At 35.1% G+C, this 23826-nt stretch overlaps 2 protein-coding genes across 4 annotated transcripts in view; both read left to right on the forward strand.

The window, feature by feature from the left end:
- Nucleotides 1-6418, forward strand: part of LOC143431237 (carboxyl-terminal PDZ ligand of neuronal nitric oxide synthase protein) — a 51033-nt gene extending 44615 nt beyond the window's left edge. For all 3 annotated transcript variants that reach the window (XM_076907814.1, XM_076907817.1, XM_076907818.1), the window contains 6 exons: nt 427-625; nt 1207-1331; nt 1934-2119; nt 2506-2688; nt 4771-5043; nt 5911-6418. In XM_076907814.1, the coding sequence (XP_076763929.1) occupies nt 427-625; nt 1207-1331; nt 1934-2119; nt 2506-2688; nt 4771-5043; nt 5911-6396 (1452 nt within the window). In that variant the 3' untranslated portion in view covers nt 6397-6418. The remainder of the gene's footprint in view (nt 1-426; nt 626-1206; nt 1332-1933; nt 2120-2505; nt 2689-4770; nt 5044-5910) is intronic.
- A 7840-nt stretch (nt 6419-14258) lies between these two features.
- LOC143431170 (transmembrane channel-like protein) lies at nt 14259-23390 on the forward strand. The gene is made up of 20 exons (XM_076907725.1): nt 14259-14300; nt 14345-14479; nt 14538-14691; nt 15638-15815; nt 15921-16158; nt 16235-16423; nt 16823-17058; nt 17143-17334; nt 17932-18180; nt 19313-19382; nt 19459-19630; nt 19992-20681; nt 20796-20902; nt 21199-21494; nt 21594-21773; nt 21876-21996; nt 22118-22268; nt 22347-22509; nt 22994-23127; nt 23197-23390. Exons 1-20 carry the CDS (start codon nt 14259-14261, stop codon nt 23388-23390), a joined length of 3891 nt encoding a protein of 1296 aa, XP_076763840.1.
- Nucleotides 23391-23826: the final 436 nt, after the last annotated feature.

Raw genomic sequence — 23826 nt, forward strand, 5'->3', positions numbered from 1 at the left:
GGAAACTTCAAAATTCTAAAATTTGCAAAATTGAAAGTAGAGAGTTGGAAATATATAAATGACAAAGCTCGAAATTTCGAAGATAAACTTAAATTCTTTAAATTTGACAGTTTTCAAATTTGATACTTAGATTATTTGGAAGCTTCAGAATTTTTGACTTTGCAAATTTAGAACCCTAAAATAAAAAATATGAAAATACCAAAGCTCAATATCTCGAAAACAATAATATTGCTAACATTTCTCAACAATTTACAATCTCATTATATTTATAATTAATTGTGTTATATCCTCATCCTTACAATACTTGAAGTTTGATGATGCACCAGTTCTACACACACACACAAAACGCGACAATTGCCCCTCGTCACACACCTCTAAATAGTGTACTTACTTGTACGTTCAATTGAAAAAGTTGGATTTCATTAGAGTCAAGCGATGAAGGTGGTCAGAACGGTAGGACAGGCTTTCGAGGTGTGCCATAAATTAAGTATAAATAACGCCACGGAAGAGCGGGGTGAGAAAGAAAGGGAGAAGGAGCACGGTGAGAATCATCGTGACGTTTACGAGGACCAAGACGAAATACCGAATGAACAATCGCAGCCATCGCCGTCTTCTGTACATAAAGGTAAACAATTATAATTTTCTAAATTTACTTGCTCTCTTTGGTTATACATTTTATAAATAAATATTGCCAAAGCTTAACGTTCTTATCATAATATTGGAATTGTAAAATTGAAAGTTTTAAGCTTCTCTCTTACATCTTCTTAACGCAACACAACTTCTATAACAAATAGCAAGTGGAACAGCAGTGAATTTTTTAATTGCAAAGTTATTACAAAGTTGGTATCGAATAGTATTTCATAGTATTGTTAAATTATAAAATTAAAGGTTCATATAAATTTATTAATATTTAGTTGTACGTTCTCAGAACGAGTATTAACAAAATGGTATGCATTACATACCATAACATTAAATATCATATGAAGGGTATGTTAAATTATAAAATTTAAGGTTCATATAAATCCATTAATGTTCAGTTGTAAGTTCTCAGAGCAAGTATTAACAAAATGGTATGCATTACATACCATAACATTACATACCATATAAATGGTATGTTAAATTATAAAATTTAAGGTTCATATAAATCCATTAATGTTCAGTTGTAAGTTCTCAGAGCAAATATTAACAAAATTGTATGCATTGCAGATATATCGCTCTTGGGAGACACGGAGGACTCGGTACCAGAACAGACAACTGTTCCGTGTATTCTGAGATCGCATGAAATCCCAGCAACCGCAGCGTCTACCTCGCCCATTAGACAATCGCCATCGGTAAGATTGACCATTTGCCATGATTCACTGATACACAACTCTGTAATGCGATTTAAAATTCATTGGAACGATATACATAACTTATACATGCACAAGTTGTCCCAATACTAGACAAACAACGTTCAAGAGGTAATTTCTGAGATGATTTCAAGCTCAGCAGAATTCCTGACCAGTCGCTTTATTTGTTCTGAGATCTTAATGGATCGGTGATTTTAGTAATGATTTATCAGCGAAACTGTTGAAGAGGCTGCATTTCAGAAATTCACTGATACACAACTCTGTAATGCGCTTTAAAATTCATTGAAATGATATACATAACTTATACATGCACAAGTTGTCCCAATGCTAGACAAACAACGTTCAAGAGGTAATTTCTGAGATGATTTCAAGCTCTCAACCAACAGAACTCCTGACTAGTCGCCTTATTTGTTCTGAGATCTTAATGGATCGATAATTTTAGTAATGATTTATCAGGGAAACTGAAACGAATGTTGTCTCAAACGAATAAGTTGGTTGAAGATGCTGCATTTCAGAAAATATCTCTTAGATGTTGTTTGTCAAGTATTAGGACCACCTTGTACATTGATAAATTTCACGCACAGGGCACGGTGACCTCCGATTGCGGAGGATTACTAGTTGGTCGTGAATTAACCGCTCTAAAGCACGAGATCCAATTGTTGCGAGAGCAGTTAGAGCAGCAGATCCAACAAACCAGAGCCGCTGTTGGCCATGCACGACTGCTTCAGGATCAGCTTACGGCTGAAACGGCAGCTCGCGTCGAAGCTCAGGTAAACGACACGCGACACCAGTTGTTTGATACCTGTCGATAGTATCGAACGATAACGTGGAGAACGTTTCAGTATTTGAAAGTTACATCAAATGTGTTGCACTGGAATATTCCAAAATATAATGATATGACGTTGTTAACATTCTGTTTCTGTATTCGAAACGAATTTGACGATTTGATGTTTCAGTATTTGAAAGTTACATCAAATGTGTTGCACTGGAATATTCCAAAATATACTAATATGAAGTTGTTAACATTCTGTTTCTGTATTCGAAACGAATTTGACGATTTGACGTTTCAGTATTTGAAAGTTACATCAAATATGTTGCACTGAAATATTCCAAAATATAATAATATGAAGTTGTTAACATTCTGTTTGTATTGTAGGCCAGGACACACCAGTTGCTGATACAAAATAAAGAGCTACTGGAGCACATAGGTGCACTTGTTGGCCACCTTCGAGAGCAAGAACGGCTCACGAACAGCCACGTGGGCTCGCAGTCGCAAATGCCTGGCTCTACGACGATACAGCAAACAACCACCATTCCTGACTTGTCGAACCTCGGCCAGGTAACGCTCTATCGAATACCATGACACGAGTGTTCACCAGCCAGCAAAGTTTTGTGCCTGCGAACGTTGCATTCCAATTGTTTAACACTGTATCTTGTACTTTCCCCTGTTTTCCCTCCTTTCTTTACAGTTTTTGTACCGTAACGGCTTTTGTACCGATGCATATCTTTCTTTTTCCCTTTTTTTATTTTTATAAATTTCTTAATAAAACGATTTACGCGCATACTTATGTTTTATACCCGCTATCGAGCGAGCAAACTGTAACGAGATTGCGTTTGCATCGAGAGAGATCTGTTACAAATAGTCTGATACGTTTTGTTTCCTTGTACAGAATTTAGAATCGTCTCGCTAATTTTATGTACTTTGAGTTTGTTTCGACGCCTGTGATCGTCTGATTTTTGTTTCTCCCTTGTACTGTCCGATACCGCATTCTGTGACGAGATCAGATCGAATGTGTGCTCTGAGGCGTTTGCTAACTCGAATTGGATGCCTTTTTGTTCATCTTTGCACGCAGATCGATGATCACGTTTTTCGAAAGCATTGTTTTGCGTTTTTAGTTTAATCGAGGTGCTCGCATGTAAGTAGCTGGTATTCATTTAGAAATATCATTCGTAGCTCTAAGATAGTGTATCGTTTTCCAAACGGATGCTTGCTACTTATATCCATGTTACAATTGAATCAATCTCGACGAGAACTGCTCAAATTGTAATCGTACAAAATTCCAACGCTAGGATATGTTACAATTATAATTACTGATCTGCTGAATCTCTGTAATTAAAGTTAAACGTTCAAACCACCATCTTTTGGTCATTGTGGGAGGAGAAATTGCTAGGTAGACGAGAGATTTAAGCCAGATTGCAACGAAGGATCCTTTTAATCGTTTTTATGGAAACCGTATGAGCGATTAGAGTTTGATAAGCGCGAAAACAGTATCGCTTGCACGCCGTCGCATCTCGCCCTACATTGCTCGACAGGAAGAGAGCAATTTAATGCTGACATTAAAGCTATATCGCTAATCCAATAATCGTGCTAAGCGCCGGTGTGATGATGTTATGTAACAGGTCTTCGCACGGGACTTCGGACTTTGCGCTACCAACAAATGCTAGGTAACGTTGTCCAATTTCAATTTTCACAAAGTACGCATCAGAATTTAAGAAATCTAAATTGTACAACTTTGAGTAGCATTGTCTTCCTTTACGTTCAAGATTCAACATTTTTGTCTCATCGAATCATAAGAAATTAAATTAAATATAATGAAAATAATGCCAAGTTCCAAACAGTAGCATAATTTCTGTTGAATACTTTGAACGCATGAGATATCAATGCTCTTATCGTCACTTGATATAACGTTGTTCAATTTCAATTTTCACAAAGTACACATCAGAATTTAAGAAATCTAAACTGTACAACTTTGGGTAGCATTGTCTTCCTTTACGTTCAAGATTCAACATTTTTGTCTCATCGAATCAAAAGAAATTAAATTAAATATAATGGGAACAATACCAAGTTCCAGACAGTCACATAATTTCTGTTGAATACTTTGAACGCATGAGATATCAATGCTCTTATCATCACTTGATATAACGTTGTTCAATTTCAATTTTCACAAAGTACGCATCAGAATTTAAGAAATCTAAACTGTAAAATTCGAATAGCATTGTCTTCCTTTACGTTCAAGATTCAACATTTTTGTCATATGGGACCAAAAAGAAATTAAATTAAATATAATGGGAACAATGCCAAGTTTCAAACAGTCGCATAATTTCTGTTGAATACTTTGAACGTATGAGATATCAATGCTGTTATCGTCACTTGATATTGATATAATTTTCACAAAATACGCATCAGAATCTAAGAAATCTAAACTGTAGTACTTCGAATAGCATTATCTTCCTTCACGTTCAAGATTTAACATTTTTGTTCTATGGGACCAAAAAGAAATTAAATTAAATATAATGGGAACAATGCCAAGTTCCAGACAGTAGCATAATTTCTGTTGAATACTTTGAACGCATGAGATATCAATACTCTTATCGTCACTCGATATCAGGCTTGGAATAATTGAATATTATTACTCCACAGTGTCAGCGAACAGGAGGACAAAGTTCACCGTGGGAACTGGATCCACCATCCCCTTACTGTTCTTATCCACCGGACTCTCTGTACCCTGGGAACCTGAATACAATAGGAATTCAAGGAAATAGCAGTCCAGCGGATCAGCTGCAGTTTCAAACGCAACTCCTAGAACGGCTGCACAATTTGAGTCCATACCAGCCTCAAAGGTCACCTTACAACACACCTTCTCCTTATACGATGGGTCCTAATCTTCTTCTACCTCCTAACAATAGATTATCTGTAAGTAAAGCGTCGTATTAACGCCAGCGAAGCCCACGAAGGCAGACACTGCGTTCCTTGGCCCTTCCTTTAGCTGTACTCTGATTTTTATAGCAAGTCCACCACACCAATGGACTTTCAATGCGACTTGGCGTACTTCTTGATAGAAATTGCAGTAAAATATTTTTAATATCCAACGAAAATGCTATTTTGTACGTAAAGCAGTGAGAGTAATATAGATTATAGGATTCTTAAAATCGTTCAAAGCAAATTTTGGCTTTCTCAAGATCGTATAAAACATACGAAGCTCTAAATATTTCAAAACACTGAAAACATGATAATTAACCCATTCGTTGCCAAAGACGAGTATACTTGTCCTACTTTCAATATATTATAATATACTGGCCTTTGAATTAAACAATTTTTTGTGCCCACAAACATAAATATGCAAATGTAAAAAACTTGAAAAAAATACTACAATTACATTTAATACAAAAATTATAGATCAATTATTAGTTAAAGAGAATAATCTTTCACAGATTTAAATTAAGCAAAAATCAACTTCATCGTGTATTTATAACAAAATTTTATAGCAACATAATCACATATAATTATTTATCTTCATGATAGAATTTGTAACAAAGTCCGATACATAATGGAGGTTTATCAGGACAAATCGGACAAATGACAGAACTTTGGTAAATAATACCACTCCAAATATAAATGGCAATAGAAATAGCTTCATATAATCTGAGCTTGGCAGCGAATGGGTTAACAAGAAGGATTGTAACAATTTTTATTCAAGATTAGAGCGTTACTGGATCCCCAAGTAAACACATGCTAAGAGTTGTCGAACAGAGTTCATATTTCATTTTCTTTAACTTGCAGAACTCAGCTCAATTGTCTCCAAGCTCCATGTCGCTAAGAGTCTCCCAACCGAACAGTTTCTCATCGTCACCCATAATGACGCACAAGCTAGACAACTATACAGGGAACCCAGAGTGCGTGGACTCGAGAACTCCTTTTATCAAGCCTCTACCCTGCTCTGGCGAGAGGATAGCCAGCCACATGGCTCAAGAGGCAAAGAGTAAGCAGGATCGAATCAATCTCCATGACGAAATACCACCCATCGTGCTGGATCCTCCACCTCAGGGTAAAAGGTCAGAGGCGATGGCTAAACAGGCGTCCACCAAAGAGAACACGAACGACCAGGCATCGAGCAAGAAAGGCCAGCAGAGTCAGAAGAATCTGGCGACCATCCTGAGAACTCCTGGTCCTCCACCGTCTCGCACCACCAGCGCTCGTTTGCCACCAAGGAATGAACTCATGTCTGAGGTGCAGAGGACCACCTGGGCGAGACACACGACCAAGTGACAGAGGATTGTTTCTACAGCACAGTTTTCTGGCGAACGAACGCCTCTTTACTGAACATATCAATCTCTTAGACAGTTTTCAGTGGAAAGCGAGCTTTTGACTAGCTTTGGGGTAGGTTGTGAATGTTTTGGTTTGTGTGTAGAAGGAGTTCAATTGTTTATTGACCAGAAAAATTGTGAATCGAAGGAAGAAAGGTGAGGATCGACAGAAGTTGAGTAATTCCTTAATGATCGTTGCTTTCTCTTTATTCATTGATATTACTTTTTTTAATATAATTGCGCGCAATGGATTTAATTTTAACTTGAACAGTTCTTAGGTATTTCTGTTGGTACCGTTTGCAGGAGGTAATTAGGATCGTTGTGGAATTAATTGAGGTTTATGTAGACTGTTATTATCAGACTGCGGATGTTTATGCATTATGAAACATATTTGCACTGAATATTCTAAACAAATTAACTTTATTTTTAATTTCTGAAGAGAAATTACATTTCTGCGTCGTTTAATATTTGATGTAGTCCAATGAAATACTTGTAGAAATTGTAAGAGTAAGCTAAATTTGTTACGTTACTTCTCTAAGAGTATAAATTTTCAATAAACACATCCGTAGTCTGCAAAATTATATCATTTGTTACTACAAAGTCTTACTGAAGAAGATAAAGATTGAACGTTAATTGCGTGTACACGCGTTTCTCTTTCTGCGAATGCTGAGGATTGTTTGTAGGAAATGAAATGTTAGTTTGCAGCTTAACAAGGAAAGATAATAAACTATTCAATTTACGATCTTCCTGTGTCTCGATAGAAGATGTATAAAAGGATTGAACGATAAGATCAAGCGAAGAAATTAGGTTCGTCTTCTAGACTTGCAGATTTGTGCCAAAAACATAATCCTGCGCGAGAGTTTATTTTCGACGAGCGACCATGCGAATTTCTGATCTGTGCGTGAGAAATGAGTGTATATAAAATTTTATCATTGTACATACTATCGAAGTTCAATCATTTTACATGAATTCTACGTTATGAAATCGAAATATCCTGATTTCAGCTGGTGTTACGTTCTTGCAAAGTTTATCAAGCACATTTATTAAAGGAAGACTAATTGTATTTTATAATACGCACACAGTTTCAATATTTTGTATGCGCGTGCGAGCTAAATTTAAAGAGATTGTTTAATTAAAAATGAAAAGACAGATCTGCGTGCGCGTGGAAGAGAAACACGCAAATATAAATTGCCTATATAATCTTGAAATCGAAATTATGAATTATAATAAATTACGAATGAACAATTTGATTGTGGAGAATTAGAAGAATATTAAAGCGTTAAATAATCGCAATGACCAATCAATAGAATGCTCTGTGAAACATTGATGAGTTTAATTGTTTCCTATTTAATTAAGATCCATCAAAAATCCTGTAATAAATAATATTTTCTTTTTTATCAGCTTACGTATTCATCATCAAATAATAATTACTTGTTATTTATTGAGTTTACAAATTATATATTTAATTAATTATAGAAGAACTATAAAAGAAGAAACTTGCGACTGTTTTGTGCAGTTGGTATTGCAGAATACGCTGCAAATATCACTAATTGGTCAATTCTAGACTTATTTAGTTAATGACACAAGCTAATCGTAACAATCACCTATTTAAAATTCATATTAAGAGTATAATGAACTTTGGTCCAACAAGATCTAAAGAAAAAGAGGAAAGGAATTTGCCTCGTTGTTGGTAACGCTTGAGCACTTTTTAGAACAGCATAACAATTAGCTTGGGCACTTTTTTAGAGACACATGCAGGCAATATAAAACATACATGAATACAAAATTTTATTCAAATAATTATAACAAATTCTTGTTGCTATAACACAGTATTCCTCGAAGTTCTCTCATCGTGGAACACTTTTTAAGTCCAGAAATTTTTAAAGAGTACTCAAATCAATTTCAGTTTTTAATTACAATTCCAAAGAAGATAATATTTTGTTTCATCACTTTTTGCTACAGATTTCTTGTGCTTTTTACTTGCAAAATGAATGGAGAAGATTCTGGAATGAAAAAGAGCAATATCGGTAGATGAGAGGTCTATTTTATTTCAAGAGTTACTCTACAAGAAGTTGGTGAACAGTTTCTGATTTATCTGAAAGCTTGCGCAACTGCAAAAAGGATTAAAAACGCATGAAAGCAACAATGATTGGGTTATATATGGGACAAGAACTTTGAAAAATGTTTGAAACGCATTAAATTAAACCTGCATAAATTTTATTTACAAAATTGGTAAGTATTCTAGTTAATAACAATTAATTTGTAGAAACATTTCTGTACTCTGTACTCATAATATTTTCTTCTATTTTGTAGAGTGTTATTTGCTAGAACTTATACAAAAATGCTTCATGAATATGTTGATTAACTAATTGTGACTTTTTTCTGTTGCAGGTATTAGAAGTGGAAATATAGAAGAGCTGATGGAATCAATGATAATTTCAAGAATTTCTTCAATCATTCAGCATTAGTTTAATTATATTTTGAAGACGTAACAAACAATGGAAAGGAAGATTCAATTAAAGATATATAATACAAAATATGATTTATAATCTTAAGAAAAGTACAGAGAAAATAGTATAGTACATTATTTATTTCGTATTACTTTAAACAATTGTTATATGCGTATATTATATACATTTTCAATGTATTTATTTCTGCTTATATATTATTTCAAACTGTATACGTATGTATATATATTGTTTGCGAACAATTCTTCAAATTTTCTATTTAAAATTTATTTTTATGACTTGCAGCGCCATCTCTGCGAGAAATGCTCAAACTGGTCGCACATCGTTATCGACAGTGAAGTGAACTACTCAAGAACTGGTGGCGCCATGTCTGTGAGAAACTCAGAAACTAGTTGAAGAATAGTTTCAGCTATTCTAGGAGAGATGGCGCCACAAGTACATGAGTTGTGGAAGTCCTTGCTACTATAATTACTTCTAATTTACTTTCACGTCGCTTGCTTTTATATAACAATTTTATTTAACAAATAACAAGTCTTTAACAAATTAAATAAACTGAAGTAGAAGCTTAGAAATATAAATCTGGATTTTATGAAGAAAAATTATGATGCGTTGTCTTTGATGGATAATAAATTTGTAAAACCTAGCGAACAACAGTCTCTTTTTTATAGATGGTACGAATTAATTTTGAAACAATTTCCTATCGAAAATGTAACTTCTGAGGAGCGGAAGTAGATAGTAGTGAATGTGTTTGCTGAGATATGGAAGTCGATAACGCCACAACTTAAGAACTGATGGCGCCATCTATCGTAGAAAAGCTGAAACTATTCATCAACTAGTTTCAGCGCTTCTCACAGAGATGGCGCCAGAGGTTCTTGAAGAGAGTCACCATTGTCTATCTCACTCTTTTTTCTAGCAACTTTCTTTCTCTTACCTCCAGAGCGAAACTAGTGGTGCCATCTCTGAGAGAACTGATGTAACTAATTTGAAAATAGTTTCGATTTCCCTGGGAGAGATGGCGCCACCAGTTCTTTAGTAATTTACTTTCCTGTCGATAACGATGTGCGAATAGTTTGAGCACTTCTCACAGAGATAGCGCCACCAGTTCTTTAGTAGTTTACTTTCCTGTCGATAACGATGTGCGAGAAGTTTGAGCGCTTTCCACAGAGATGGCGCCAGGGGTTCTAGAAAAGGGTTAACATTGTCTGTCTCACTCTTTCTTATATCAACTTTCTCTCTCTTACCTCCAGAGCGGGAGATATAATTTATCTTACTCTTTCTTTTCAGTGAAAATGAAGGAATTTCTTTATTTAATTAGCAATACTCTAAAATTCTCCTAATTGAGATGAAGGATAGAAGTAGAGAGAAGAGAATGGAAACGGAAACCAAGTTGTGAAGCCAATAGATGTGTAATATATATTAATTTAGGATATTTAATTGCATCAATAGATATAAGAACAATTATATTATAACTATTTGTATTATATAAAAATTAAGTTTTATTGTAATTTATTGTATATTTCATCATTAGTTTTATTGTAATTTCTTGTATATTTAATTAGTTTTATTGAATAAATGGATTATTTAAACGGATTAAAACCAGTTTTATCATTAATCATTACTTCATTCCACCTCCAACTCCTTTTCCTTGTCATTACCACTAATTGCATTAGGCTAATTATAAGTCCGATATTCGGGTTTTCCTTTCGTAAATCTAACAATCGCCAGTTTCTGTAATATGACGTCACTTCCAAGTATCTCAGGAATTCTCAGAATGATCAGTGACGTCATTTCCAAGAAGTGGCACATTACGAATACCTCCTCACATGTTATGTTCTCCTGATACAAAGTCGTAATTTCAGATTCTTGAACGAAATATTGGAAATGTATCAGGAGAACATGACGTCATAGGAGGTATTGGCAATTCCAGGAATTCTCGATGACGTCATTTCCAAGAAATGGCACTATTCGGATACCTCCTATGACGTCATGTTCTCCTGATACAAAGTCTGATTTTCGAGTTTTAGATCGAAAAATTGGAAATTTTACTATCTGATGACGTCATAGGAAATATCGGGGATTCCAGGAATTCTCGATGACGTCATTTCCAAGAAGTGGCACTATCCGGATACCTCCTATGACGTCATGTTCTCCTGATACATTGCCGATTTTTCGACCAAAATCTTGAAAATCCGACTTTGTATCAGGAGAACATGACGTCATAGGAGGTATCCGAATAGTGCCACTTCTTGGAAATGACGTCATCGAGAATTCTAAGAATTTCAGCGATTCTTGGAAGTGACGTCATTTTCCTAGAAGTGGCAGGCATACCTCCTCACTATTTATATTCTCCTGATACAAAGTCGATTTTTGGAAATTTTAGTCGCAAAATCGACAATGTATCAGGAGAACATAACATGTGAGGAGGTATCCGAATAGTGCCACTTCTTGGAAAAGACGTCATCAAAAATTCCTGGAATTGCCGATACCTCCTATGACGTCATGTTCTCCTGATACATTCGCAATTTTTCCATCGAAAACCTCAAAATCTGATTTTGTATTAGGAGAACATAACATGTGAGGAGGTATCCCAACATGCCACTTCTTGGAAATGACGTCATCAAGAATTCCTGGAATTCCTGAGATTCTGACAAGTGACGTCATTTTCCAGGAACCGCCAGATTTCAGTGATTTTTCAATCGAAAACTCGAAAATCGAATTTTGTATCAGGAGAACATGATGTGCGAGGAGGTATCCAAAAGGAAGCGCGGAAGTTTGAACTTAGAAATTAGTTTAATCATGATTAGGGCTGTTTTTTACGAGTTTTTCTCGTTTAAGGATTGGAATTGGTCGTTCTAGGACTGATGAACAGGGTATTAAATAATTAAACTATTAATTAACAATGTTAAAACCTTTATTTCTACTCTTAAACAAATTTGATAGTACAGGGACTCTTACAAGCTAATTGTTACTTATTCCTAGTCTTAATCTATGTGCAATACATATTATATGCATATCTAACAATAGAAATAAGTAACAATTAACTTGTAAGAGTCCCTGTACCATACAATTTGTTTTAGATTGTTTTGTACATAGATTAACAATAGAAATAAGTAACAATTAGCTTGTAAGAGTCTCTGTACCATACAATTTGTTTTAATCTATGTATAATATATATTATATCCATAACTAAAGCAAATTGTATAGTACAGGGACTCTTACAACCTAATTGTTACTTATTCCTATTCTCAATCTATCTACAATACATATTATATACATATCTAAAGCTACAACTTGTTAACAAATATTATAAATCATTTTTACAAACTCATTCATACACTTTCTCACACTACAATACAATACAAGAAAATCAGGAATCAGTAAATACAGTAAATCAGTAAATTAAAATACGTTTTATGGATGTTAAATATGCCTACAATAATTCTTTGAAATCCTTAGCTGCAAAGAAGAACATATTCTAAATTTGTTCAAATAGTTCACGTGGATAAATTCCAGTGAATTAAAGAAAGCCTCCACGACACGAACATTTCAATACTATCAAAACAATTAATCTCCTGTCGATCGGAATAGCGTCTCTAAATGTCTAAGTTAATTCATTATTCGCTTTCCAAAGAAATCCAATTACTTTAAAAAGCTCCCACGCAACCAAAAACCCCAAGAAATCTGCACGTACACGCATTAATAACTAATTATCACACGTGCAATCAAAATGGAGAGAAGAAACGAGAAGAATCTTGGATTTGCATGAGAAATTCGCGACGAACAGCCCTCATGCGAATATGTTATACACTTGATCGAAGATTGCTCTTAGCCCTTTAAGGATTGCTAATTGAAACAGACAATTTTGATGAAGGCGTGCCATAAAAATGAACGCTAACGACGCCTGCCAGGTTTCGTGACTCTTAACAAATCTCATTGCAATGTTTTCGAGGGTAGACGACGAAAGGTAGAAAAGGGGGTGATTTTCGTGTGTTCGTGGATCTGACGTGCGCACGACACGAGTCCCACGGAAGAAGAATTACGTGGGAATCGAAGGGTGGAGCCACGTGAAGAATGAGAGTTGTACGTGAGCACGAGGGGTGTTTAAAGGGCGCGGCACGTCGCATGTGACCTCGCGTTTCTGGATTATCTATGCACTAATACTATGTCGAGGTCTTACATAGATCACTGAACCATCAAACTCGTTTTACAGTACTGTTGAATACTGAAGATATTCGAGATACATCATTTAATTGCAGCAGAATAGATGATAAATACTCTTCTGTTAGAAAATAAGAGATCCATTTGACAAATTTCCCATTTTTACTCAGCATTTATTTTAAAATTAGTTTATATTTACTCTACTGTTTTCTGTGTTCTGCGTTTTTGGTGCAGAAAAGTTCTGTTGGTGTGGAAGCAGAGTTTGAAAAAGAAGAGAAGGATGTTGGTCTTTAGTATCATTTTTTACCCTGAAGATGCTTTCGTATAGAAAATTTCTAATTATCTTTTTTACTACTCTAACTGCTAACTATGCTACTGTATAAAAAAATTAGGGCACAAGCTTTTTCTTTTTTGTTTTCTTTGGAAGAGTCTCTTGTTGGTAATGTAAACCTATTGCGAAAGAAGAATTGTCTGTAATTCTTGGTAAAAATGAAAAAAAAACAGATCAATTCTTCTTTAATAAACATATGTTTGAAACGTCAATGATTTCCAGAGCAATTTTTGTATGAAATGGAACTCTTATATTCAAACAGAGATAGTATTTAATTTCTAATTATTTAAAAAAGAAAAATCACGTACTTCGAATTTAACATATACTTAATACAATTAAATAATGATTTTATGAAACATTCTTCCTAATAATACATAAAAAGCAAACTTATCCTTTTCATGTCATAAGGCTGCTGCTTTGCAAAGTTAAATCCCAGTTAAAAGTCTCGTTTCAACAGCAAGCTACGTGTCACGAACACAACAAAGCATTCTAAACGCCAAACGAAGTATCTACTTATCGCTAATATATGGCCTTTCGTGATTTCGAGGATTTGGGTTGTGCGAAGTGGACTCAGAGTCTCCGATACAGGCGCGGTTGTAAAAGAGGATAACTAGGTAGCCTTCTATCGACGCAAAGGCAGTTCATTCGGACCCATCGACTCCACTTCATCGCTGATTTCTTTACGTACACCCTCGAATTCAATGAATGCCTTATCGTGACAGAGAAACGATTCTTCTGTTCTGAATCTCTCTTTACTCAGAATTTCCTTGCATTGTGCAAAGGTAAAAAATTGTTGCTTCGTTTCTCGACGCATTGATGCATCGAGTTTGAGAAGAAATTGTTAAACTGGATTTCTACCAGAGATCCATGAATCTCTCATCACCCAGAATTTCCTTGCATCTTGCAAAGGTAAAAAATTGTTACGTCGCTTCTCGATGCATTGATGCATCGAGTTTGAGAAGAAATTGGTAAACTGGATTTCTGCCAGAGATCCAAAACAGAATCGACAGAAGTTGTGCGGTCGAGTCGAGTTCAACGTTATGATTCGACACGCGATAGCTGTTGCATATGTGTGCACTGTGCATGACGTGGGCTGGATGATTTACGAGTGAAGTTCATGCAACTAATTGCCACCTTCTAATGTAGGTGGAACCTTCTCCTCCCTGGTCGTTGGTCGACGGTCTGTCAGTTACCTTCGTCGTCGGTGAAGAGAACGTCGAGGGTAACCGGACAGAGAAAGAAGAAGCGTACATCACTGGCGCTGGGGATATCAGCAACATGCAGAGAATATCCATAGCTGGTTTGTACCTACAAATATAAAGAAAATGAAATTAATATTGATTTATGAGCCGTGTTACGTTGCAGTAATTTAAATTTTAAAATTCAAAGGATAGATTAATATACATAAAAGTTTGAATATAAAAAAAGAAATAGTTTCTGCACCATTGTAGATAACAAAATCCATAGCTGGTTTGTACCTACAAATATAAAAAAAACGAAATTAATCAAGATTTATGAGTCGTGTTATATTGCAGTAATTTATATTAAAAAATTCAGAGGGTAGATTAATATATATAAAAGTTTTCATATAAAAAAAGGATTAATTTCTGTACCATTGTAGATAACAAAATCCATAGCTGGTTTGTACTTACAAATATGAAGAAAATAAAATTAATCAAGATTTATGAACCGTGTTACGTTGCTGTAATTTAAATTAAAAAATTCAAAGGGTAGATTAATATATATAAAAGTTTTCATATAAAAAAAGGATTAATTTCTGTATCATTGTAGATAACAAAATTTGAATTATGTTACATGTGAGTAGAAAATGTTTGTAGTGAAAGATTTACTTGTAATCTTCAAATGAGATAGAAGTAGCTTCGTATGCTCCATTTTAAATACTTTAAGCGCATTCTATATTATGATTTGAGACAATTTAAAGAGATTTAAAGAGATTAACTTGCTAACAATGTGAATGAGCCGTGTTACGTTGTTTTCATATGGAAAAAGGATTAATTTCTGCATCATTGTAGATAACAAGATTTGAATTATGTTACATGTGAGTAGAAAATGTTTGCAGTGAAAGATTTACTTGTAATCTTCAAATGAGATAGATGTAGTTTCGTATGCTCCACTTTAAATACTTTAAACGCATTCTATTTTATGATTCGAAACAATTTAAAGAGATTTCAGAGAGATTTGAAGAGATTAACTTGCTGACAATGTGAACGTTCGATGAATTACAGAAGAGGAAGCAGACGAGGACGAGTACTCCGCTTCAGCGTGCGAAATCATACAACGACGTAGTTCTAGTCGACGACAAAGCAGACGAAGGCGTCGTCCGTCCTCGCCTTTTAGCGTGGAAGCAGAGGCTACTCTTCGACGAAGATCCTCAGTCTACACCATAAGCTCCGGAGAATCAGAGTACATACGCTTTTAACTTTTTTCCAATCAACTCTGAAAGTAAATTACATTGAAACGTTGCAATCGAGGTGAAGAAATAAAAGTTGTGCTTGTGAAAACGTGCAGAACCGTGATCTCCATAGAAGAGAGTGCGAACCAAGAGCAGATATTCGAGAAACTGAAGCTGCACAAGGAAGTGCTGAGTGGAGTGAAGCAACAGCCTTGGCCACTGCGACGGAAGATGAAATTGGTACGCCAGGCGAAAGCTTACGTTAGAAGACACGAGGGTGTTCTCCAGGAAAGGCTGGCTCACACCAGAAGCACCAAAGATGCGATTGCGCGTGTCTCTCTGTTTATAACAAAAGTAAACTACAGTTAGAAACGTTTTGTTTCATCTATGATAATTGATGTGTTTAATGTTAATGATACTTAACTTGTAGAAATGGCAATATTGGCGACGAGAGCTTGTAAATCTTCAAACGTGGCTGATTCCATGGGAGCTGCGGATAAAGGAAATCGAATCGCACTTCGGTTCTGCGGTGGCCTCTTATTTCACCTTCCTTCGTTGGTTGTTTTGGATTAATCTCGTCATGGCGATTATTATTACTGCCTTCGTTGCAATACCTGAGGTGAAATAAATTAATATTTGTTGATATCTCTTCTAATTCTTAGTGATATTTAAATATCTTGCAGCTTTTGGTATTGAAGATTATTTTAAGAAAAACCTATGCTATCTAAAAACTGTAAAGGCTCATCTAATTTCCAATAGTCAATACATACGTTTCAAGATAATTGCATTCTTCAAAGACCATCTCAGAATCATGCAACATTATTTTTTAAATGTTCCAACTGATTGAAAGCTTTCTCAAGATTATTTAAGATCATTTCAGGGATATTTTAAACTTCTCCGTAGATCCAGTGTTTTAATGAATGCCCATCACAATGATAGAAGAGATAGAAACAGAAATACTCGTTTGTTCCATGGAAAGAGTGGTCGTTTGAATCTCATCAGATGTTCTTCGTAACAGGTGCTCACAGCAGACCCAGCTGCGGCTGGAGAGCGGAAGATAATGCTCAAAGAGGAGAAAATAAAGTCGAAGCACTTATTAACTCTGTGGGAGTTCGAGGGGATTTTGAAGTATTCTCCCTTCTTCTACGGTTGGTATACGAACCAAGATTCACAGAGCGGCTATCGATTGCCTCTGGCGTATTTCGTCACCAATCTGGTCGTCTACATTTATAGTTTCGTCGCCATTCTACGCAAGTAAATACATAATTACAAATAAAGAAGAAAAATAATGGTCCTGAACGTGTTAGCGTTCTGGAAATCACCTGACAATGTTTTTAGGATGGCAGAAAATTCGCGACTAAGCAAACTTACAGAGAAAGAGGACGAATGCGTGTTCTCCTGGAAATTGTTCACAGGATGGGACTTCATGGTCGGTAATCCTGAAACCGCGCATAATAGAATGGCCAGCATCGTTCTTGGATTCAAGGAAGCTTTGTTGGAGGAGGCTGAAAAAGAAAAAGATGAGAGAAAGTAAGATTATTCAAAAGTAGATTGACTGAAATATTTATTATTTTAGTTATTATACAGGATATTCTAATACTCTATAGATAACAATATTTAAAAGGTGATTTCTGAAATGATTTCAAGCAACTTTTTTCCTATGTGAAGACACAGAAAGTTTCAGAGAAGAATAACTTGAAATTGTACCAGATAGCATCTTAAATGTTATTTATAGAGTACAAGAGCATTGTGTCTTCTATTTCTTCCTCTTTTGAATATACAGTCAACTAAACTAAACTATATCTTGCTTCTTGTATTTATAAAATATTATTTCATAACAGTATGCATCATAATTTGCTGCTCTGAGAATGCAATTGGATGAACAAATGATTTTTTTGACAGATGAATTTATACTTTACTTACTTCTGAGTTTCTTATAACATGGTTGACTGTATAATGCTTCTTTAGAAGAAGATCTTCAATATATAAAGAATAGTACACACATTTTATGATTGTAACTAAAGGAAATGCTTCATTTTACAATACAAACAATGAGTCAAAAATTGATGACTGATTCTATATTTTTTCTGATTCATCTTGAAAGTAGACTGCTTAATAAAATTCTAGTTGGAAGATCATATCGATGAGGATCTTCGTGAACACGTCAGTGATCTCTTTGTTGGGTCTGTCGGCGTACGCTGTGATAAAAGTGGTCGCAAGGAGCTCCGAGGAACTTGAACAGAATGATTGGTGGCGTCAGAATGAAATTACAGTCGTGCTGTCCCTGATCACGTACCTGTTCCCTATATTCTTCGAGATATTGGGCCTGCTGGAAAGCTATCATCCCAGGAAGCAGCTGCGTTTGCAGCTTGCACGGTGAGCTCGTGACGAATACGTTGTTTTATGTTACTCGATGCCTCACGATCGATTTACCCACGCTTTTCTTCTTTACAAATGTACGTAGATGCTTCTTTCTTCGATTGAACTTCTTATTTACAAATGTACATGAATACTTTTTGCCTCAACTGGAAAAAAGAGAACAGAAATGTTAGAGCATTAAAAATCTGTTCTCTTATGCTTAGTCTTAGAAATATTATGAAACACTATATAATAATAACAATAAAGAAGCTTTTTCTTTTTTTATTGTTTCATTGGAGCCCTACAAAGATGAGGAAATCTGTAGAATGTGGGGTCTTTTGTGTGACAGACATAGACTTCTCCATTCCTCACATTTGCAGGGCTCCAATGCAAACAAAATTAAGTTAATCTCCTAATTTTTTTTGCGATAAGATGGTCGATACTTAGAAGAGTAACATGGGTCGTTACAAATTTTTTGTGGAAAGCCACCTTTAGGGTTAAAAATTAAATTAACTCGTTGAGTGCTATGAATGTATATTAAGTTCACCTGCAGTTTTCACCATTTCACACAAAATTTCTTTGCTTCCGTACGGCGGAATAAAAAATGGATTATATTGTTAGAAAGCTTAGTAAACAAAGAAGTTTTTGTGAAATTTGCTGTCCTCTATGTTGAAAATTAATTACATAAATAGGAGATCAAAGTTTTCGCAATTTACAAATTTTGCCTCCTAAGATAAGTTTAAACTTTTATTACTCCACCTGTTTACGAGTTTCAGGATAAAAATGGAACTATTATAATAGAAAATTTATTGCTCTTTTCAATATTATTTGTCATTTTCTTGTAGGACTAACGGTTTGGAAGATGTGATCAATAATATGAGTGAAATTCCTGTTTCTCTGAAGAAAACAAAAATCCCAATTTTATCTGCCATTTTTGCAAATCGAACCTACGTTTATATGAACTTTTTTGTTGCTTTTGAGGTGTAGTATTAGCTGCAAAAATTTGTCACAGGAGTAGTGAATCACCCTGTATATTTACACATATTTTTAAAAATATATTCTACAAAAAGATAGTGCAAAATTTAGTTTGTATTGTCTAAGAAATAGAATTTAAGCAATAATTAATTTTTATTTCATTGATATGTTTCAGAATAATGGTTCTGAATTTATTAAACCTCTATTCCCTGATTATTGCATTATTTGAGAAGATCAATTCAATGGTAGGTAATTCTACGTGCGATGTATAATAATTGTATACTTGTGAAATTGCATAATCAAAGGAGATTGGTATTTTAGAAAAAAGACCTGAAAGATCTTCAGCCAACAACTAAGAACTGCACATATAAACCTATCGAGTGTGACGATAGTGTGAAGAAATCGCAACAATTTGCGACATTGGCATCCCTAAGTTTAATTCTGGCTGGCAATGGTACTGGATTGCAATACAAAAGTGAAGTTTCTGAAACGAGTACGTTCCATCAAATTTTATGCGTTCACTGTTTACTTGTTTATCATTTTATTCGCGAAAGAAATGATCTCTTGTAATATTCAACTGTGTAATATTTATTTCATATTTTTTCTTATGTACTATCTTCTTCTTAATTCTATTTTCTTCTATTATCTTCTTCTTAACTCTATCTTCTTCTGCTATTTGCTTCTGAACTCTATCTTCTTCTGCTATTTGCTTCTTAACTCTATCTTCTTCTGCTATTTGCTTCTTAACTCTATCTTCTTCTACTATTTTCTTCTTAACTCTATGTTTAATATGATATTGAATATTAATTATTGTACGTAATCATTCTCTCTCTTTCTTCCATCATTTAATTCAGCTCTGCCAACATTTTCGCTGATGCCAGCAAGCCTGTTCCTGAATCCAATATTCAACGCAACATTCTTGGAAGAGATATACAATGATGGAGACTACTATCTTACAGATTACAATTATGACAATTACGACGATCTCGCAGTTGACCGTCTTGACGAGACTACGTTCTTCCCTGATGCAAATGAAACTGAAGAAAGTAATTTTACAATGCAAAACAACATCTCAGATGTAACTACTATTGTCACCGACTTCGAGAATTTCACTGAGACATTCTTTACGGATTCAAGCAGTGAAACTAACAACATCTCGACGGATAGAGTTTCTGTAAGCGAATCTACGGGTTACGACGAAACAACAGAAATGAGCAATTATTATGAAACAGATGTAGATACCATTGTGGATGATATCATTGAAAATGTCAATGAAACTTCCTCCACAGTGGATACTACTTCGCCATCTTCTATAGAAACTAGTAAAACAGATTATTCGATAATTGCAACTTTAAGTACGAACAGAGAATCATCAGTGATTGCAACTACGCATGTAGAAAGATCTACTACAGAAACTACCGATGAAATATCTACCATTGATAGTTCGTCGACGTCGTTTTACAAAGACGTGATTCCTTTATCAGAGAAGGTCTACATCGCAAAGTGTTTCGAGCAAATTTGCAGGACAACCACGCAGGACACAAGTAAAGGAGTTTTAAAACTAAATTCCGCGGTTAACTGATTAACAAAATGAATGCATGCAATCTTTGGTTCTTGAATTACGCATAATTTATGAAATAAACATAATTTTCTTGCAGTTTCTTCGTCGAAAGTGTTGGATTTGAAAACTCGCAAGAAGCTACGTCGTTTGTGTTGGGAAACGATGTTTGGACAAGAACTTGCTAAACTTACAGTCATGGACTTAGTAAGCTGACATTTTAAACCTTCCAAATTTACACTCCTTAGTTACATTGAATATTTTCTGTTCGAGTACTTTTTCGAAAAAAAAGCTTCTCAAAAGCTTCTCAAAGCTTCTCAGCAATTCTTAAACCGAGTGCAGCGGCAATAATATCAAATAAACACTTTCATTCATCGCGTTAAAGGCAACTGAGTATTAAATTGTTAGCATTTAATTGTGCACTGTCTTTCTGTTTTTTCTAAGTATTTCTACGATTCGTTTCCTCTCTTAATGAATTATTAGATTAACTTTTCTTCTTGCAGGTACTGGTCATAGTATTCACGCTCAGTTTAGATTTCTTCCGTGCAGTCTTCGTGCGATTCATGAACAGCTGCTGGTGCTGGGACCTGGAAAAACAGTTCCCCCAGTATGGTGATTTCAAAATCGCTGAGAACATACTTCATCTGGTGAATAACCAGGGGATGGTTTGGATGGGGATGTTCTTTAGCCCTGGTTTAACAGCGTTGAACCTTTTGAAACTGGGGATCATCATGTACTTGAGATCCTGGATCGTTCTTACCTGCAACGTACCGCACGAGGTCATCTTTCGTGCTTCCAGGTACTTTGAAACAGTCTTCTATTCACTTCCAAAACTTACCTGCGAAAAGTTTCAAGAGTATGATTCTGTTTCTAACTCTGACTCGCGTTTGTTTTGCAGATCTAACAATTTTTACTTCGCTCTGCTGTTAACAATGTTATTCTTGTGCGTCCTACCTGTTGGCTACGCTATAGTTTGGGTAGAACCATCGTGGCACTGTGGCCCATTCTCTGGTTACAAGAAAATGTACCATTTGGCGACGAAACAGCTCACCAACTCACTTCCTGATCCAATTAGAAGGTGCTTTCGCTCGCTGACATGTAACACTTTTAAGAATAATGTTAACGATGAAACAGTACGATAAAATGATTCGTTTGGTCTGGTTTGATGGCTTCTTTTTAGGTGTCTTGATTACATCGCATCGCCAGGCATAGTGATTCCTCTAATCGTCCTGATGACGCTTATTATTTATTATATGATATCACTTGCTGGTTCGTTGAGAGAAGCTAATAATGATTTAAAGGTGATTAGTTAAATTGATCAGCATAGATAGTCGATTATTAAATGAAGTAATTATTACTTACAAAATTGATTAGTTTCTGTTATTATGTACCATAAAAACTGATTGATTCATCATTAATTAGATACAATTACGTCATGAACGCACCGAGGAACGACGGAAATTATTTAAAATAGCAAAAAAAAGAGAGGACTTGACCGATTCATCGTTTCTCAAGTGGAAAAAAATGTTGCCAGCCTTATCTAAAAGGCCAACCCAAACAAAATCTCGTAAAGGTGAGTTGCATAATTGCATAATCTAATAATCTTGAGTTGAATGTTGCAACAAAACTGCAGGAGAGCTGGAAGTCGCAGTGGGAGTGGAAAATCCAGTGGAAATGGACAAGGTTGCACGGAAACATTCAGCCTCAGAGATAGTGGAATTAACGGACGCAGAACAGGATGCGATATCACATGACCAGGTACAGCGTACAACTTCTGAAAATAGTTACAGCGAGAAAGGATCAATTAGTACCAGGTATAACTGTTAATACGTAACGAAATTAAATGTGTAGACCGTGAACGTCTATGCGAAATCAATTTCCGCAGGAAACTATTAACAAAATGGAACTTTGTCGACTTTTTGTTACATTTTTCACAACCAGCAGCAACATATCTGCATAAATATTCACAGTCTTATTATATAACTTTATTCTGCCATAAAATTATACGCTCATGCCTAGATTTATACTGTCTCAATTTTGGACGACCAAAATATCAAGAAAAAGATAGATTCATTGCTTCAAACTAGAGTTAAACTTGTTTTTTCGAACATTCATCGTTCAAGAAATAATTATTTCTATCCAAAGATAACATAGATACATTTTTAAGCACAGATAATTTTTTTGTATTGACAAATTTCAATTATGCAGTTCTCAACCACAGAACAAAAGTCAAGGAATGAGTGTACAATTGAAAACAGTTAAGTCATTGATACATAATTATTGAAACGCTCAAAGTAGGCTGACGAAGGTGTTCCACGATTCCTGGGAATCACAGTCCAGCGATTGCGTGGTGATACCAGAGATTCGAATAAACAAGGCTGAGGGGAAGTCGGATAATTGTTCAGATTCGACGAAAAGCCACGATATAAGTCGTACAAAATAAATAAGAGATTTATAGAAGCAACCGATCATCTTGTTCGTACAATGTTTTAATACTGCAGTGATTTATTCATCCGTTTATATTAAGATTACGACAAAATGGTTTTCGTTCAACGTGTCCACGCGACGATATAATTTGTCGATCGAAGTTACACTAAAATTAGCTTTACAGAAACTCGCGATGAGGTATAAATTCGAAGACGTTCGGATAAAGAAGTTGACTCGTCCTTACAATCCACTCGTTTACTCACGCTGAAGACATGCACATTGACGAACACATACACACGAGATATTCACATGTTAATTAAAACTATATAAAATAGTTACGAACCACGTAGAGGATTAATCGCTCGTGGAACGGACCCGTTATCCGATCGACATAATTATTTCAGCGTTACTAACATCCTAAAAGATGAGGAGCTGTTTTTCGTTCCATACATTTTTCCTCTCATAAATAATCTTATTATCAAAATATAGTTCCCTCTAATTAAATATAAATTAATGATATATACCCGTATTTCTGTATTCTATTCTCCAATTAAATAGAACAAGTTCGTTTCATCAATAAAGCCTAAAATTAACGTTGCATTGTTCAGTACATGTCGATAAATGCATTTACGTTCGATCTTCCTAAAACCGTATCGAATTATTACTTGGTAATGTAGTGCGCGATTTTTTATGATATAATAAAT

Source organism: Xylocopa sonorina, chromosome 17 (assembly GCF_050948175.1).
Source record: "Xylocopa sonorina isolate GNS202 chromosome 17, iyXylSono1_principal, whole genome shotgun sequence".
Classification (NCBI taxonomy): domain Eukaryota; kingdom Metazoa; phylum Arthropoda; class Insecta; order Hymenoptera; family Apidae; genus Xylocopa; species Xylocopa sonorina.

Coding starts and splice junctions, on each gene's coding strand:
- LOC143431170 (XM_076907725.1), top strand. CDS start 14,259: ATGAATCTCTCATCACCCAGAATTTCCTTGCATCTTGCAAAG. Junction 15,816..15,920: donor ATAAGCTCCGGAGAATCAGA/GTACATACGCTT, acceptor GAAAACGTGCAG/AACCGTGATCTCCATAGAAG. Junction 21,774..21,875: donor CTTCCTGATCCAATTAGAAG/GTGCTTTCGCTC, acceptor GCTTCTTTTTAG/GTGTCTTGATTACATCGCAT.